A 16,345-nucleotide genomic window follows, 5' to 3' on the forward strand; every position below is an offset into this window, starting at 1 on the left:
CTAAAATCACACACTAGACGCTTACCATATAGGTGAAACCCAGAAGTGATGGTTGATACTGTCAGACCAAGAACAGAATCAGTTCGAACCGCATTTGATCACAGGTTTCTGGCGGTCAAGCTGATAGCTGGACGACTGGGTATGGTGATCCACCATTTAAAAACAACATGGATTAAACTAGTTGGTTAACAAATACCTTTATTTCGATGCCTGTAGTGGAACATGATTTTTAGACTTGGAATCAGAATCGATATTTTGATAAATGATGCTGGTTAACGTACATGGAAATTTACACTAAAATTATTTTATCATATATTCAGTTTTGTTCTGTTTCATACAGGAAATTTAAAAAAGTAAAGAAAATATATAAGGTCGTTTCAAACACAAAACGAGTAAAGCCTGAAATTCTGCAGAATGTAACAGCTTTGGGGACTTTGTTGCTATTCATTTGAAAACAGACATTCTTCTGGAATATATCATACCCAGAGTAAGATCATTTCTTTCAGGATAAAGTCTTCACTCCCATGACACATAAGATCCCCAAGATCCAAATAAACGTCCCCCAAAGGAGAAGAACACTGCTTCGAGTATGAGAAGAACTCACGAAAGCAGTTGGTTGTTCCAACACAGCACCTGTACGTTCTCTGTCGTGCATAACTCTTCGTATTTAGTGCAAAAGGACTTGAAGTAGGACTCTCTGAACAAGCGTAGAAACCGGGTTCGGAGATCATCCTGTGCCTCGTCTGTGAGGCATCCGTCAACTTTCTGGAGAGCGCCTTCTTGGTCACTGTTCACACCGCCAAACATCACTGAAATTGATTAGTGTCATGTACATGGGCATCGTTTGGAATCTCACAGACACACATACATGTAGTTCGGACAAGTTTGGAATCTCACAGACACACATACATGTAGTTCGGACAAGTTTGGAATCGCAGTGGTTTGGTCAAGTTATTGATCATTACACTACATTTGTATATCTTCTCATACTTAAAGGACGTTATCAACTGATACCCAGGGGTTAGCAGACTTTAAATAACATGTGGCTTGAATATGTGTGCCAGGAAGTCAGTGATATAACTAGCAGATATGCCACTAAGTGTAGCAATAGGTTACGTAAGTTGGCATACTGAGTAAACACTTCACAGTGTCAAAGTATTTCAAGAAGAGAATGACCTGTCGTGTGTGTGAATTAGGTCGTCTGGAAAATACAAAATATAGCGTCTTGAAATTATCACGAGGCAATGAGGTTTACTAAAAGATGAGAACAGGGTAAACACACATTTAACAAAAGCACGTATCGATATGTTATAGAGGTTGGCATTATGAATTTAGCTTTCATTTGAGGAATAATTCCTTCAATCAGAAATAAATCTTCACTCGGTTTAGGTGAAAGTCGTTAACTGGCTAAATTGATGATTCACAAATGGAACTCATAATTTATTTACATGATACAACCCAATTAAAACCAAACTTATTGTAACATAAATTGATTAGACAGTACAATTGCTAAAAAATGGGAAATAATTAAACGTTAAAATTTAACGTCTCACAGGCATTATTTTAGCCAATGTAGCGAAGGAAGTAATTAAAGCACATATCAACAGCATTTATTTCTGTTATTTGACTTATATTTTGTCCCATTCACATGGTCTTTGGTACACGTTTCTGGGAATGACGCTCAAACAAACCATATATATTCCAGAAATATGTCGATATCACCAGTAATGTCCTATATGCGTTTTACAGTCCAGTTACAAACAGTTATGTCCATCACTGATGTGTCGAATATATGTTTGAATCGATGTAAAAGCATGGCCCATGCGGAGCGAATGGCTTTTTAGTGATTACCTTCTGGTTGTGACGAGCTTCGGATAACACGAAATATTTCATTTTCGACGCAACGATGTTTAAGTATGTACTGGGAAAAAAATAAGGTATCACATGAAAAGACAAAAAAGTGCGGGAACACATGTGTTTTCATGTGATACCTTATTTTTTTCCCTCAGTATATTTAGAAAGAGCGGTTAGCATTATCCTTTCATCATTGAACTCTTGGTTTTCAAAGCCCCAGATTTTCTTTCTTTTAATCTGGAATACTTTAGAATCGACGCAGCTAAACTGGGATTATTCAGGGGCTATATAATAACACTTAATGAAGTTAACCTAGAGGGCGCCTACAATCCAAAAGTTACTCAAAGGCGCAGGTCATTAGCTCTTTACCTCAGTCTAGAATATATGGAAGTGAGTGCCTTGCTGTATGTGATCTGGAAGTTTATTCAAGTGAACTAAACCTTAGAGGGTGAAGTTTTATCTACATTTATAACATACCGCTGCATTCACTGGGGATGTTTGAAGGAGTCCAGTCGCCACTACTACCGCACACCACCCACTGACGTGCGTCGAAGTCCTCCGGAAGCTCATAATCCATCGTGCAAGTAACAAGACAGAATTTACCGTACGCAGAGCGCCAGTTAGTGCAGACGGTGACTCCTCGGCTAGGAGCAGACAACTTTGGACATGGTATGGCTGCAGAAACCGGAAATTAAGAGGACAGTGCAAACTACCATACATAATTCTACAGATATTAAAGGCAATATGTACAAGAGAGTATGGGACAAATAATGTTGGTGTCTTTGGAACAGTTTTGATACATTCCCAAGACGCTGAATACATTTGAACCTAGATTTTCTCTCCTTTCTCTTGAACGACACTGAAACACAGTGTTCCATTCACCATGAGATATTGTGTCAGCCTGCTCTCATAAGAGAAGAGATGTTCAATTATTCATAAGTATTTCTCATTTCTCCAATATTTTTCTCCAACGGACCCATATCACTCTCTAGTTGTGAAATACAAGATCTTACGATAGTTCTGAATCAAAACATCATTCTTAAGCAGTACCGCCACCCTCACACCTACTCAAACCTAGTACCGTTACTCACTCACTCACTCACTCACTCAGAGAGTTACATGTAGAGCTGTTATCAGCCATTACGTGAGGCAATGGTGGACAAAATCAAAACCCTGTTAATGATTACAACTTGACAACTGGATGGAAAGGATATCAGGAGACCTCATGATGAAGTCTCAGCCGTGTATGTCTTGTAAAGGCACCATGTCCCCCGTGGATAACACGTACTCTCTTTTGATCGGAGGTTAACTAACACGTAAGGGATCACTGGGTATTATGACAAGAATGCACTCTTTTCTCTTTTCCAATGAATGTACGACTAGAAAGACTGTAAGTATCGATGAGTTTACAAGGACTCAAACATCTGGCACTATTTGACAAGTAATGTCTTTCTCCACATGTGATCGTCAAACTTGGTGACACTTTTACCAGGACATTACTGGAACAACTGATATAAATGAGTGAGTGAAAATAACATCCAGTTACTTTTAGCAAGTTTTCTGGGACTATCCAGACATTACGTTCACCTGTTGTATCCGTGTAGGGAATCGAAACCGAACTGATGCGACAGGAGCCAAACACATTTAGTGTACTTCGTATTATAGGATAGCATGAGCAATAAAATTCGGATCATTTCCGGTTGGTAAAACCAACCAACGAGTTTGAAAATGAAAATGAAATTATCACAGCATATATATAAGCTAGCCTGACCACCAGATCCCGTTGGTCGCCTCTTACAGCAGGCATGGGTTAAAGAAGATACATCCTAACCCAGGCCTTTACAGATGAGTCGAAAGAAGACGGTAACGATATCATAGAGCTACACTGGAAGTTACACTAAGATGACGAAGTTTTAAAAACTCGAGTTGAGGTGCGCACACAGTTTTATAGATTTAAAGATGGCGGAAGATATCCGGCATGTAGTCTGTCCAGTTTTAATAACCGTTGCTCTGCATGACCACACATAAACTTAGTCCGCTAGTAGATTTGAAAGATAGCTCTCTCTTCATGCGACTAGATGACCATACAATACCCTTCAAAGATTTAAACGTAGCTCACATTTGACGCAATACACAACTTACGTTTGACGTCGATAGAGAACTCACATACAGCCGTCTGTCCGTTGCTCTTTTTAACAGCCGTGTACTGAATTGTCCGATTTCCCCAAGGGAATCGGAATTCATTGCCCGGATAGTTAGCCTCGATCTGAAGTTTTTCTCCCGCCGCGTCCTTGAACTTGGGAACTTCCCACTTGTACTGTACGGTTCGGTCTGGGGTTGTGATGTTCTTGTTATTTGGGCAACTTACAACTTCCGGTGCAAGGTCTGGGAACAAACATGTTGATCTAGAACCTTTGGTTTACAAATGTAAACGCCCAGACTAAAACTGCTCTTGATACGTTGTTCTTCAGAAGAATTGGAGGTATCCTCAGTAATTATATCGTCCTTATTAGGACAACTGTCTTTGCTACCTTCACTCCCGAACTCAAATATTAGTTGCTTGTTGCTTTACGCTGAACAATCTGTCCTAATAGATTTCACGGACGCAAGTTTAATCAGTTTCGACAACCGTGGTAACTAGTGTCTCCAGCACATATTTATGAATGGATTTTTTTTTTTTAGGGGGGGGGGGGGGGGGGGGGGGGGGGGTTTGTAGCTAATCTCCTCTCCCAGCAATATCTCTGCTATATGGTGGCGATCTGTAAATAATCGAATCTGGACCAAATAATTCACCGATCAACACCATCAACATCGATCTACGATAATGGGATACAATGACGTGTGTCAACCAAGGCAGCACGCCAAACCGTCCGATCCCGTTCTTACATCAAGCATCAATTCTTACCCGGGTCTTCAAAACAACGTGGAGCTCATTCATATCATGGAATACAAACACAAAAGAAACACCCTGATACTAATGTTATACATGTCATCATACCTAAATTGCACGGCGCGTTTTTCGGACAGAAGCACGTGTAGGTCTCTCCCTGTGGTCGGCAGCTCTCCCCCAGCGGACATGTCACGCCCTTGCAGGGATCATCCGCTACAAGGAAACATTAGATGTTTAAAATTCCTACCCGTGATACTATGGTAAACTTGGGACGACATTAAGGATGTTTCGATGATATTTGTAGATTAATGAGCATTATTACACTCACATTCATTAGCTACAAAAATCACAAACACTGAAACTGAGCATTACCTATACACTCGGGTAGAGTTCCGTTCCAGTTACCAGATGCACCACACGTCACCTCCGTCGGTCCTTTCAAACTGTAACCATGGTTACAATCGTAGCGGATGACGTCACTGTAGTTGAAGGTGGCTTGGGACAGGTTAGCGTTTAAGACGGCGGGTGCCTTGCCGCAGGTTACGACTGGTATGAACATAAATCTTATAAAGAAGCAAACCTACCTATCTGCATTAAAGGTGCAGTTATGAATGTGTGAAGAATATCACAGGATAGGATGAATGAATAGTAAGAAAAATATTACACAGTCTTGTTAAATGTGAACAAGAAATGAGACATTCAAGGAATACGAGTCATTTATTCCCCCGACTCCTAAAAATTCATATGCCTCGGAAGAAACAATGTTTCATTATTTTTTGCTTGGTGCTAAAAGTAGGACAGTATATGCTTAGGCCCTTCGTGAACACCTGGTATCAACATTTTATAATCTCTCTCTCTCTCTCTCTCTCTCTCTCTCTCTCTCTCTCTCTCTCTCTCTCTCTCTCTCTCCATATATTATATATATATATGGTTTTACACATTTTATTTCCTCCTTCCGTTATACGTAGCTCACACCCATGGTAACGTGAGTTCCACAACATGTAATCCACATGTAATATTGTGTTTCCATGGGTGTTTAAAGGATATACCAAGGAAGAAGGTTGAAAAAAAACGATTAAAACAAACACCCATTCACACACTTAAACACCGTATTCACACACAACCCGACAGAAATCTGCTGGCCGCGTATCACATGTTAAATATATTTACTACGATCTCGATCATTGCTGCTCCAGTGGTGCAAAAGGTACAGAATACAACATCTATGCCTGGTGGTACATACCCTGATCAATGTTTCTAATAGCTATTTCCTTTTTTGTTTTGTACCTAATGTTCATGTCCTTTACTAATCTACTAAAGTAAGCTTTGAATTTTTAAATTTTGAAGTTGTAAATAAAACATTTTGCAAAAAGAAAAATGAAATCACAAACCTTGTTTGTTAATACATGTATGTCACAAGGTAAGGTATAAAGGTGACAAGGTAGGGTATAAAGGTGACAAGGTAGGGTATAAATACATGTGGAATAGAGAATTCTACCTATGAAGCATGAGCAACGTTGCAATTCGCAGCATATTACATGATGTTTTCCTGCAAATTTTATTGGAAGCAGAGCAAGAGTATAAAAAGTTAGTAAGAGCAAGAAGATGGAAAAGAATAAGAATTTGTTGGGTGAGGAACCGGTTTAAACCAAAGAGGCGAATAGCTGTGGAACATTACCATTAACCGGTAGAGGCGGTCCACCTTCATGATCATGAGAGTTTCTACAATTTCATGAAGATTACCCCACCCATGATCCATGAACGTCTTGAACGCACCCTCTTAATTCACACAGAAAATACTTTGGAACCAGAAATGCAGCACGCCATCAATCGGTGTCATCTGGCATCAGTAGTTTCCTATGCCACATTGCCAGAAAGTCGCCAGAAATACAAGTTGGTGAAAGATTTCTGTAATGCTTTGTTAATGGATGTCAGGAAAAAAATCATCAAGTGCCCCGTTGACAGAGCCTATAGGCATGGTGATGTTGACGTTTCTGCATTGAAATTGAAAACGTGAATGAGAACCACAAACCCTCGTGTCTTTGCGAGGATTATATATTTTTGAAAAAATATATAAAAAAGTTGAGATATACACCATGACGTATATTACTGTGAAGAATGACAAATCTGGGGTCATCTCAATAATATTTTTTAAATCGTTAATCCTTCAAACGACACGAGGGCATGTGACGAAGAAGGTGCTCGGTACTTATGGAGACCAGACCAGGACGCAATTACTATTGCGATCGCACGCACTAGGAACGGAGATAAAACATATTGCGAAGAACTGACTGAAAATTAATTGGTTGAGTTAAGAAGCCTTGCAGTGCTGTCCTGTCAAAGATAATTCTAAACACATTTCAGTTTTAATGCAATAGAGTTTGTTATATTTCTTTATACAATGTATTTAATTGTGATCTACACAGCTTTGAGGCCCACTTCACCCGATAGAAACTATTTCGATGCAGAATTAAGTCTGGTTATTTTCTGACATTTACATTACATATTTATACTCATTTTTCTGAAAGGTCTCAGAAAACGTGACTGCCATCTATTTGGGCAACTGTTTTGCCATTTATGTGTGGCGTCGATGTTCCATCTGTGAAGAAGGTGATGCATATTTCATTTAATACAATGGAATGGCGAGTTCAGAAGTCAATATCTCGGCGCCGTGATGACTAATAATGGATGCTTTCTACCATTGTGAGGATTTATATACACCATGAGTATTGATATTGTCTGTCAGTTGTTTCCAATCTTTTCTCAGTTGTTTCTACTTTCCGTTTTTAACTTGGTATCGCCGACACAAATGACGTCGACTATATTTCTGAAATTCAAGTACATAAGTTAGGTAGAGTATGATTTCTTTGCTACAGCTGCAACTTTGATACAAGAATTCAGAATTTCAGCTGACATGGAAACAAACAGATCACCTTTGGACAGGTTCGTACGAATGGGATGCTAAATGTGTTTTCCCGCGAAACGTGAAATGTTACAATCATAAATTGTGTATATTATTGATATGTTCGTGTAACAAATAGCAGAAACTTTGCATCTATCTGAATGTCAGTGGTAGTGTTGGCTCAAGTCTCGCTGCAGGTGTCGGTATAAATGTCGATGCTGGTGTCAGTGTAGGTGTCAGTGTAGGTGTCGATGCGTATCCGTGCAGGTGTCTTTGAAGGTGTCAGTGTAGGTGTCCTTGCAGGTATCAGTGTAGGACATTGCAGGTACAATGGAAGCTGTCTAAACCAGCACTCACTGACTGAAGAAATGATCCGGTTTAGACAATGTGCCATATTGTAGAGCTGATGATAAATGTAAATACAGGCGAGGGACTTAGATTTTATGCCGATGTTGACAAGTTGTCGGATTGGACAGATGCCGATTTTGACATCATCCATTGTATCAGTGTGTGTGTCAGTGCTGGTTGGTGCAGGTGTCAGTGCAAGTGTAGGTGTCAGTGCTGATCTCATGCTGGTGTCACACGTATTATGCAAGGTAACTAAGACTGACTTTTCTTCTCGAATGCACACTTCGAACTGACACAATAAATAGCACAAATGTAACTGAATGAAACTCTGCTGTAAATGTAATTTTGAAAAAGCCTTGCACTACGACAGTGTTGATCTACAGGGGAAAATGTACTCTATAATAAAATGTGGTGTACTCAGATTATCCATCCAGGTGGAGTAACCTAGTGGTTGGTGCTCACTCGTCACGCCAAGGGCCCGAGTTCGATTCCCCACATGTGTACCGTGGTGACGCCCATTTCTTGTGTGTCTCGTCGTGATATTGCAGGAATATTGTTAAAAGCGGGGTAAAACTAAACTCACTCACTCCCGCGCTAAAAAGGTCATAATCAATGTGATGTACATATCATTGAAACTGGTAGCATTACACCGAAAATATTTCTTAAATCACGTGACACTCAAATACGGACAATCTTTCATGGATCAGATTGTCTCGAAAAATTGCATCTTTTAGCCCCTTCATAGTTCCAAAGCATTGGCCAACCACTACATGACGAGTGTGGCCGATACCCACTATACATACATCATCTAGACGCTTGAAATAGTGGATTAATGTAATGTAATGCATAAACACCGAATCCCCCAAATTGCGGTGTGTAAATAATCGAGTCTGGACCAGACAATCCACACTGAAATCATGAGCATCGATCTAGGGATAGGATGGCATGCACCAGCGAGCCTGACCAGTCCCCTTTGTCCAATCATCAGTCTCAGTTCGTGTTCCTGTGGGTGGTGGTTTTTTGTTAATCTCTGTTCTATCTACGTCATTTGTTGGGTTCCCCGGATGCTGAAAGTGCGTAAATGTACAAGAATACAAATACTGCAATCAATATCTCAAGGGTATGTTCGGGGATAATACAGTAACTGAAACATCAACAGAAGATATCTGTTACGTCGTCGATGTCAAGACATTTAACATCGCCTATCTCGACGAATTTTGACACTGCTTATTTCGCATGGCGCTGAAACAAATCCATGGGTTTGAAAACGTTCTTAAAATATTAAAAGATTCGAGTTAACAATACCTCACCTCTCTGGCATCCCCTCAGTACAGATCACATAATCAGGTATTGATCAATCTCGATTTGTTTTCAGTGTATATACAATGACATTGGTAACGCTGGTGGTAACCCTCCTTCCTGTATAACTGTTCAGTGTTAAACCCCAGGAAGAAATACTTTATAAACAATGTTTCCATGTCCATAACACGACTCAAACTCTTATAATTTAAGTCACTGAAATGCACAAAGGCCTCCAAATTGTAATTCGCGTTTGACCAACGTTTGAGTGTATTTTTTGCAATACTATTCGTTTATAATTTACCTTTTTGCACCAAATAAAGTTCGTTTCATGTTCAAACACACACCTCTTCACATCGCCTTGTCCTGAAAATATCCAATATCATCTTCACGAATCAAGGGTATTGTATATGTACTGATCTGACAAATGTTCTAAAGGACGTCTACATTCTTTAAGGGTATTTCATTGGACGAGTGCATCATTTTGTTCCAGAATACAAGCCAATAGTCAGCTGGGAATATAGGTAACAATTTTTGTCAGAATCCTAGATGATGATTATGTTTAATTGCACTTTTCTACATTGAAAACTGTTCATAAAACTGCAGAAAACCTTTGAGGTTTTGGAGCATGTTGTTTATTCCCACATAAATGGATATTAATCGTGGAAAATCAGAAAATATGATTCAATAATCTATCAATGTATATAGTTCCATGACGACTAAGATATATTTAAGTGTTACAGAAGGAAACCAGTTTTATTACACAGATCCTTAATTGTAATAATTCCTTTACTTGCCCAGTTTTAATTGTAATGTGTTGGGTTTTGCCATTGGTTAAACCATTATGGTTAGACTAGGATTTCATAAATATCTCCAAAATTCACAAAACTCTTTTATAACCTTTCAACAACTTCCAGTATCGGTTCTCGTTGTCCGTTACTTGATTAACATTTGCTCCGGATTTTAAAATGGCATCAAAAGAAATATACTACTAAAAAAAGAAACGCATAGGTGAAAATTGTTATCAAGATATACACATAAGGTTCAGTAATACAGATCAGTCATGAACAAAACCTGAATGAACATTAACGGTCCAATGCTGCAAGAAACTGTACGTCACAAAGGAAATTGTTCCGAGGTCACTATCTTTTGTCACCACCATTAGCGTCAATGGTTGCTTGGCATCGGCGTCCCATAGACTGAACCAGATTCCGGATGAAGTGCCTGGGAATGAGTTAGTACTCTTTCCTCAAGGCCACAAACAGAGCAGGTAACGTCTGTGGTTGAGAGTCACACTGTCGACGATCCAATTCGTCCCACAAATGTTCAGTAGGGTTAAGATCCGGTGATCTTGAGGGCCAATCAAGAACCTGAACGTTGTTCTAGGCAAGGAAATCCCTGGTTATTCTTGCTATATGCTACCGAGCGCTATCATGCTGAAACATGACGTTCTGGCGGTTCATGAAAGAGAGGCCTGATGACTTCATCACGGTAACGTCGAGCTGTCAAAAGTACGCAGTCTAGACTACCAGTTATCCGACTTTCATTTTGTGGAAGTCGCGGTGGCTGAGCGGGATAGGCGGCTGACTTTGTGTGCTGGCGATTAGGTGCCTCACTCTGAGGGTGCGGGTTCGAATCCAGGATGGGATTCGACCCCAAAAGTACTAGAATTTGTACTTTACTGAGAAAGTGAAATCCAAATATGACATATGTTGTCGCAAGGTCATTGAAACCCTGGACTTTTGTTGGAAATGATGCATGGAATGTGCGTGCAAAAGGAAATGCATGAATTTCTCCCCATTCACAATTTATTGCATGCATTGAGGAAAACAGATTTTGGTGCGTTTTGGCGAGTTGTCCTAAATGGCAATGTATTCAAAGTCGGAAATGTTTGCAGACAGCGTTCACCATAGATATACTTATTATATAGGCACCAATGATTCAAATTCGAAAAGTTAATGGAATTTTTTTAGTAGTTTTACTACAGGGAATTTTAATGTTTTTTTCACAATATGATCTCAGATCGTCAAGTTTCAATGGTTCATGAAAAGTTGCAGTGTCAGCCACCCTTAATCCGCCGTGTGTGTATATCCTTTTCAAATTGCTCCTGTTGATTTTTTCGGGTTTGTCATTCAATGTGAATTTGTAGAAGATATTCTCCAATGATGTGAGTGTTGAATGTACGAACAAGGTTTTGACATAAGTTTATGACAGTTATAATGCCAATCAGAGTCAAGTGCCTTTCCCAACAATATGCAAGCAATCTATTTACTTCCTCTAGTCATTTTCTTCTATTGATTACCCATAAAATGTTTAGATCTGTGTGGAATTTAATCCCCAAGACTTCAAACACACATTTTGCCATTCTAACTTAATGTCTTTGCATAATCTATCAGAACTATTTCTCTTTAAGCAAATTCAAACTGCTTTTGTCTTATCAATATATATTTTTATTCATGACATTTTACATCATTTCATCAACAGCAGCATTTAAGCACTGTTCGCTCCCATCAAGAAATTCATCTGCAAATTGATCTTACATATATTCATTATTGTCAATAACAATACCTTTTATGTTTTTAATACTTCTAATTATTTCAGCGGCAAATATATAGCTGCACGGTGACAGATGATCTGTTTGGAATGCGACCTGTTCAATTTGCATCCACCGGAGAATCAAAAGTTTTCTTCAAGCGATTAGAAATACAAGCGCTAATAATTTTATGAAGTGCATTCAAAGATATAATAGGTCTCAATTTTTTCAAAAGTGTTTTATCTCGGTTAATTCAGGTATGCCAGTTATGTCTCCTCTTTCATGGTCATAGTTATTTTTGTTGTTTTTCCTGAAATATTATTGTCAAATCTGACGATCCAAACTATGAGTTAATTCCAAAAGAATTTTACAACAATCCATTAGGAAGCCATCGATTCTAGGGCTTTCGATATTTTTCATGTTCCTAACTTTATTTTTCGGGCCAATTTCTTTTCCCAAATTGTTTCTTTAGCCATTATTAAGGCTTGGGTGTTGGGGTAAAGTCATTTTCGTCCTGTTTATCAGTATGGCCATGTTTTATAGAAGGATTTTATTAAGCATTCATTAAGCATAGAATGGTATGTCCTGGTATGTCATCATTCTTGCTTTATGCTGTATTAATACAGCTGATAACACAAATTTTGTTTTCAAAGTGACAAAAATATCGTGTCGCTTTCACCATACCACATCGATCTATCTTTGATACGTCTCACGCTTCTTCTTCCTTTTCTGTTTTGATACCAAATTTTCAATGCTTTGAAAATCTCTTCCTATAGCATATCCTAGAGTCTTCATTCCATATTCTAGTGCCTGACTCAAATTCAGTATGTAACCATGGCAACTATCACTTTAGCCGAGATATATAATGCAGATAACATAATTAGATACCATAAAAAAGATATTTTTCACCTCCAGAATGTAACGTTTTCCTAATGTTCCTAACTTATGTGTGAAATTTCTGCTACATTTTTTTTTATTTCAGTGCAGAAGTAAACTGATAAGAGTAAAGTATTGATCTCAGCATGGACAATACACTGCACTTTTAATATTTTATCCACCGCGAAAGTTTCCGGAAATACTGTTGGTTAGGACATAGCTCACTGTTTATTCATATCTAGCTCAAGAAATGAAAAGAACATTGTTTTAAGTGTTATAATACATATTTCGTCTGCTGGGCATAGCTTCCTTGTGTATACTGAAGGGAAGTGATTCGCAAACACTTTTTCATAACACGAAAAACAATGTTGAATGCAAATCTCCCGATTTTGATGCACATGTAACGATTATTTACAGTCGCGTATTTACATGGGGGTCACGGTGTAAGTTTCACACTATCTACAACTTACTGTCCTATATCAACATGGTGATATTGTATGTGGTTGACACTAAGCATTATTTCATCAAACTGACGAAGGGGCAAGGGACAGCCCAGAAACGTCGTGAAAACAATAAAGAAGAAGTTGTCATTTTGTCGTATATAAGTATTATTTATACGGCGGCACGGTGTAAGTGTAACGATATCTATTATTTACTGCGCTATATCAGTATGGTGGCTATTGATTAAACAAACGTTGAGCATAGGGTTTTAATGTACAGATGAAACATACTAGTAGTTGGCAGCATGTTGGTCATCTGTTTTCATTTGGCCTTTTCTGTATATTATCACAACTGAATTCATTTAAAAACTCACGGCGTTAAAATGAAAAATAAAAATAAGAAAACTCAAATACTAAAAAAAGAGTTACTTTGTGAATGTTCTAATAGCAGCTTAATAAAGACATGTCCAGCTATAAAGTCAAACAAATCTGTTATCATTAATAAAGATAGAGGCTACATAATAAGACCCAACACAATTGTCGATAATTCTATCAAATTGTCAAAGGTCGTTAATTCGATACCACATGATCCATTCCATACAAGGAGAAGCACTTTATCTCGTTCGTAAATTAAGGTAATTATTATCTAGGAAGATGTTAAACATATTAAAACGGTGGCACTAATACGCTTTGGTACAACACAAAGCATACATGCTACGATGTGCATGGTAAACCTTGGGGACTTCCATCCACCAGCAGAAACAGATTTGAAGTTAGGTCAAAGAAGGCCCGAGCTTTGCCTCTCGAGAGCTTATTTACCAGCAAAGGTGCAATGGAATACTGACTGATAATAACGCGGAAAGTGACCATATTCTGTTCTGCACAGATTTTATGAGACTAACCTTATAATGCTTTATGTTCCATCTAATATGATCTCTTGTTTGCACTGCCTATGTATGTACATACACAAATAGAAATGATTAAGTTCAAAACAACCTTATCTCTTAAGGTCAGCCTTATCTCTAAGATTACAACCTTAGACCTTTACTAAGGTTAGCACGAAACAACCTTAACTAAGGTTAACCTTAAGCTAAGGTTGGTAGGGAATAAGCGCCTCTAAGGTTTGGAAGGGAATATGGTGGCTGCGTTTATGTTATACAACGAGACTGAGAGACTACTGAGGAAGCAGAGAGTATACAGAGAAAGAAGGAGTCAGCTGAACGAATTCATGTGGTAACCAGGGATGCTTCCATTACTCCTGCGCTGAAGAGTTCAGTCTTAGTTAAGACTACGGCCAAGTTTCCCGAAGGTCGTTTTGTGCAACGGGCATATCTTTTTCTTAAGGTGATCGTAACTCTAACCTTAGTGTTTAAAGTTGGTCTTAGCTAAGGTTGTTTTGAACAAATGGAACACTGGTTCGAGGTGCTGCCTATGACTGAACATCATTACCCCGACAGTGTTACAAAATGCTGAATTCGATGACATGGGTGAAACCAGCTGGAAAGTAATTTCTATGTTACTCCAGAGAGGTATCATGGGAAATAAAACAGTCCGCCTGTCTGTCTACACAGAACAATAACAGAACTGTTACAAAACAACTTATATACATGTTTTTCTCATATACTAACTTTTGCGAATAATTGATGGGAAATTATCACACAAATAATACGTCTTTTGTTTGCCTAGATGAGACTGGGTAGTGTTCCAAAACGTCCTATAGCTATGGAACCTGACATTCCGTTTTGACTCAGACATTATAAAGGACGTTGCCAAAATATGTGGCCTATTTGTAACGGATTCAGCACTTGAACAATTCAAAGTTTAAAAGAAATAAGATTTGGTTCCGACTTAATCTTATGAACTTATGCAGACTGCCAAAGATTTAATCGAAACATCGTCTTTTAGAAACATTGTTTTGCGAAATGTTGTTTCAAACGTTTGAGAGGTCATTGAATTCACGCATTATTGCATTACTTAATGAGTGCAAATCATGTATATTGATTCATATGTTGTCGAAAATATGAGGGAGTTGTTGATTTGAACATGCTGAACTCAGTCGTTAATTTGAAAGGCCGTGGCTTTGGATGTAAGCGCAAATTTTATCACGATGCAATTTCATATCACAAATGGAACTTATTGGAACACTTTCACTCTCTGACGCAACTTAGGTAAGCACATGCTTGCTCATGGTTCCGTGGCGAATTGTGAGTACAAAAAGGGGAGGAGATGTTTGTGGCCAGAATGTTTAGGAATCGTGGGATACGTCAAGAGGGCGGCATTGCACCAGAAAGTACCAACACAAGATCCTGAAATGCAGTGCGCAACAGATTCTGTTCCTGTTATCAAGTGCATTTCATGTAATAAAATGACAAAGATGTATTGAAAACATTTCTTAAAGGTTTTGTGTATGGTTCCAATATTGCTAAACCTAAAAAGAAATCTTTTCTGTCTCCACAAAATGTGACTGATCCACCCCATGACTGGCTAAAGCTATGACCACCGGGCTGCTCCTCTGCCCCTTTGATGTAAAGGGATTTCGAAATGATGCTGTTTGTCGTGATGCTGACTTCACTCATTCTACGAATGTGATAAATCAAACCAACTCCTGCAACGCGAAGACGTGTATATGAAAAACAGTTTTGCAGTGATGATTTGAACAGAAATTGTTATATTATGTAAAATGAAGATTTCCTACCTTGATCGCAACAGTCTCCATAAAGACCAGCGGGGCAATTGCACCGGCCCTTTTTCCCTTTTTCCTTCACGTACTCTCCCCCCACGCATTGTTTATTGCAATAACGCAGTTGCCTTGCCCCGCGGCCACCATCGCATGCAGATAAACTACTGCACTGGGGCGTACTCTTCTTCAAAACCTTCCTCTGCCGAACTTGCACTCCCCAGCACCTTCTGCTGCACATGGACCAGCTCCCCCACGCAGTCCACTTGCAGGCGCATACATCCCAGAGGCCACTTCGCTGACCACTGACTGGACTCATGTACCACAAACAAAGGATGATGATCCCGCCGTGCACCATCATGAGGAGCATTGCCTCTTTACTGATTCGTCTTCCAGCACAGTTGTGTTTCAGATCGATTTCGGTTAGAGTAGTTTGGTTTATATGGTAGAGTTTAAAGTGTGGCACCCTCAATGGGTTTTCACGAAAATTGCTTTGCACCGTGTCTATGTTTGGTATGTTCTGGTT

The 16,345-nt window shown here is 39.0% G+C and overlaps 1 protein-coding gene across 1 annotated transcript; it reads right to left on the bottom strand.

Moving 5' to 3' along the window:
• Nucleotides 1–181: 181 nt before the first annotated feature.
• Nucleotides 182–16,189, bottom strand: LOC137260952 (P-selectin-like). Its single transcript, XM_067798526.1, has 6 exons — nt 15,838–16,189; nt 5,117–5,290; nt 4,853–4,957; nt 3,997–4,239; nt 2,332–2,529; nt 182–809 (listed from the first exon to the last, which is right to left on the bottom strand). The coding sequence occupies exons 1-6, from the start codon at nt 16,187–16,189 to the stop codon at nt 601–603; spliced, it is 1,281 nt and encodes a 426-aa protein (XP_067654627.1). The 3' UTR covers nt 182–600.
• Nucleotides 16,190–16,345: the final 156 nt, after the last annotated feature.

The sequence above is a fragment of the Haliotis asinina genome, chromosome 14, assembly GCF_037392515.1.
Source record: "Haliotis asinina isolate JCU_RB_2024 chromosome 14, JCU_Hal_asi_v2, whole genome shotgun sequence".
Taxonomy (NCBI): Eukaryota; Metazoa; Mollusca; class Gastropoda; order Lepetellida; family Haliotidae; genus Haliotis; species Haliotis asinina.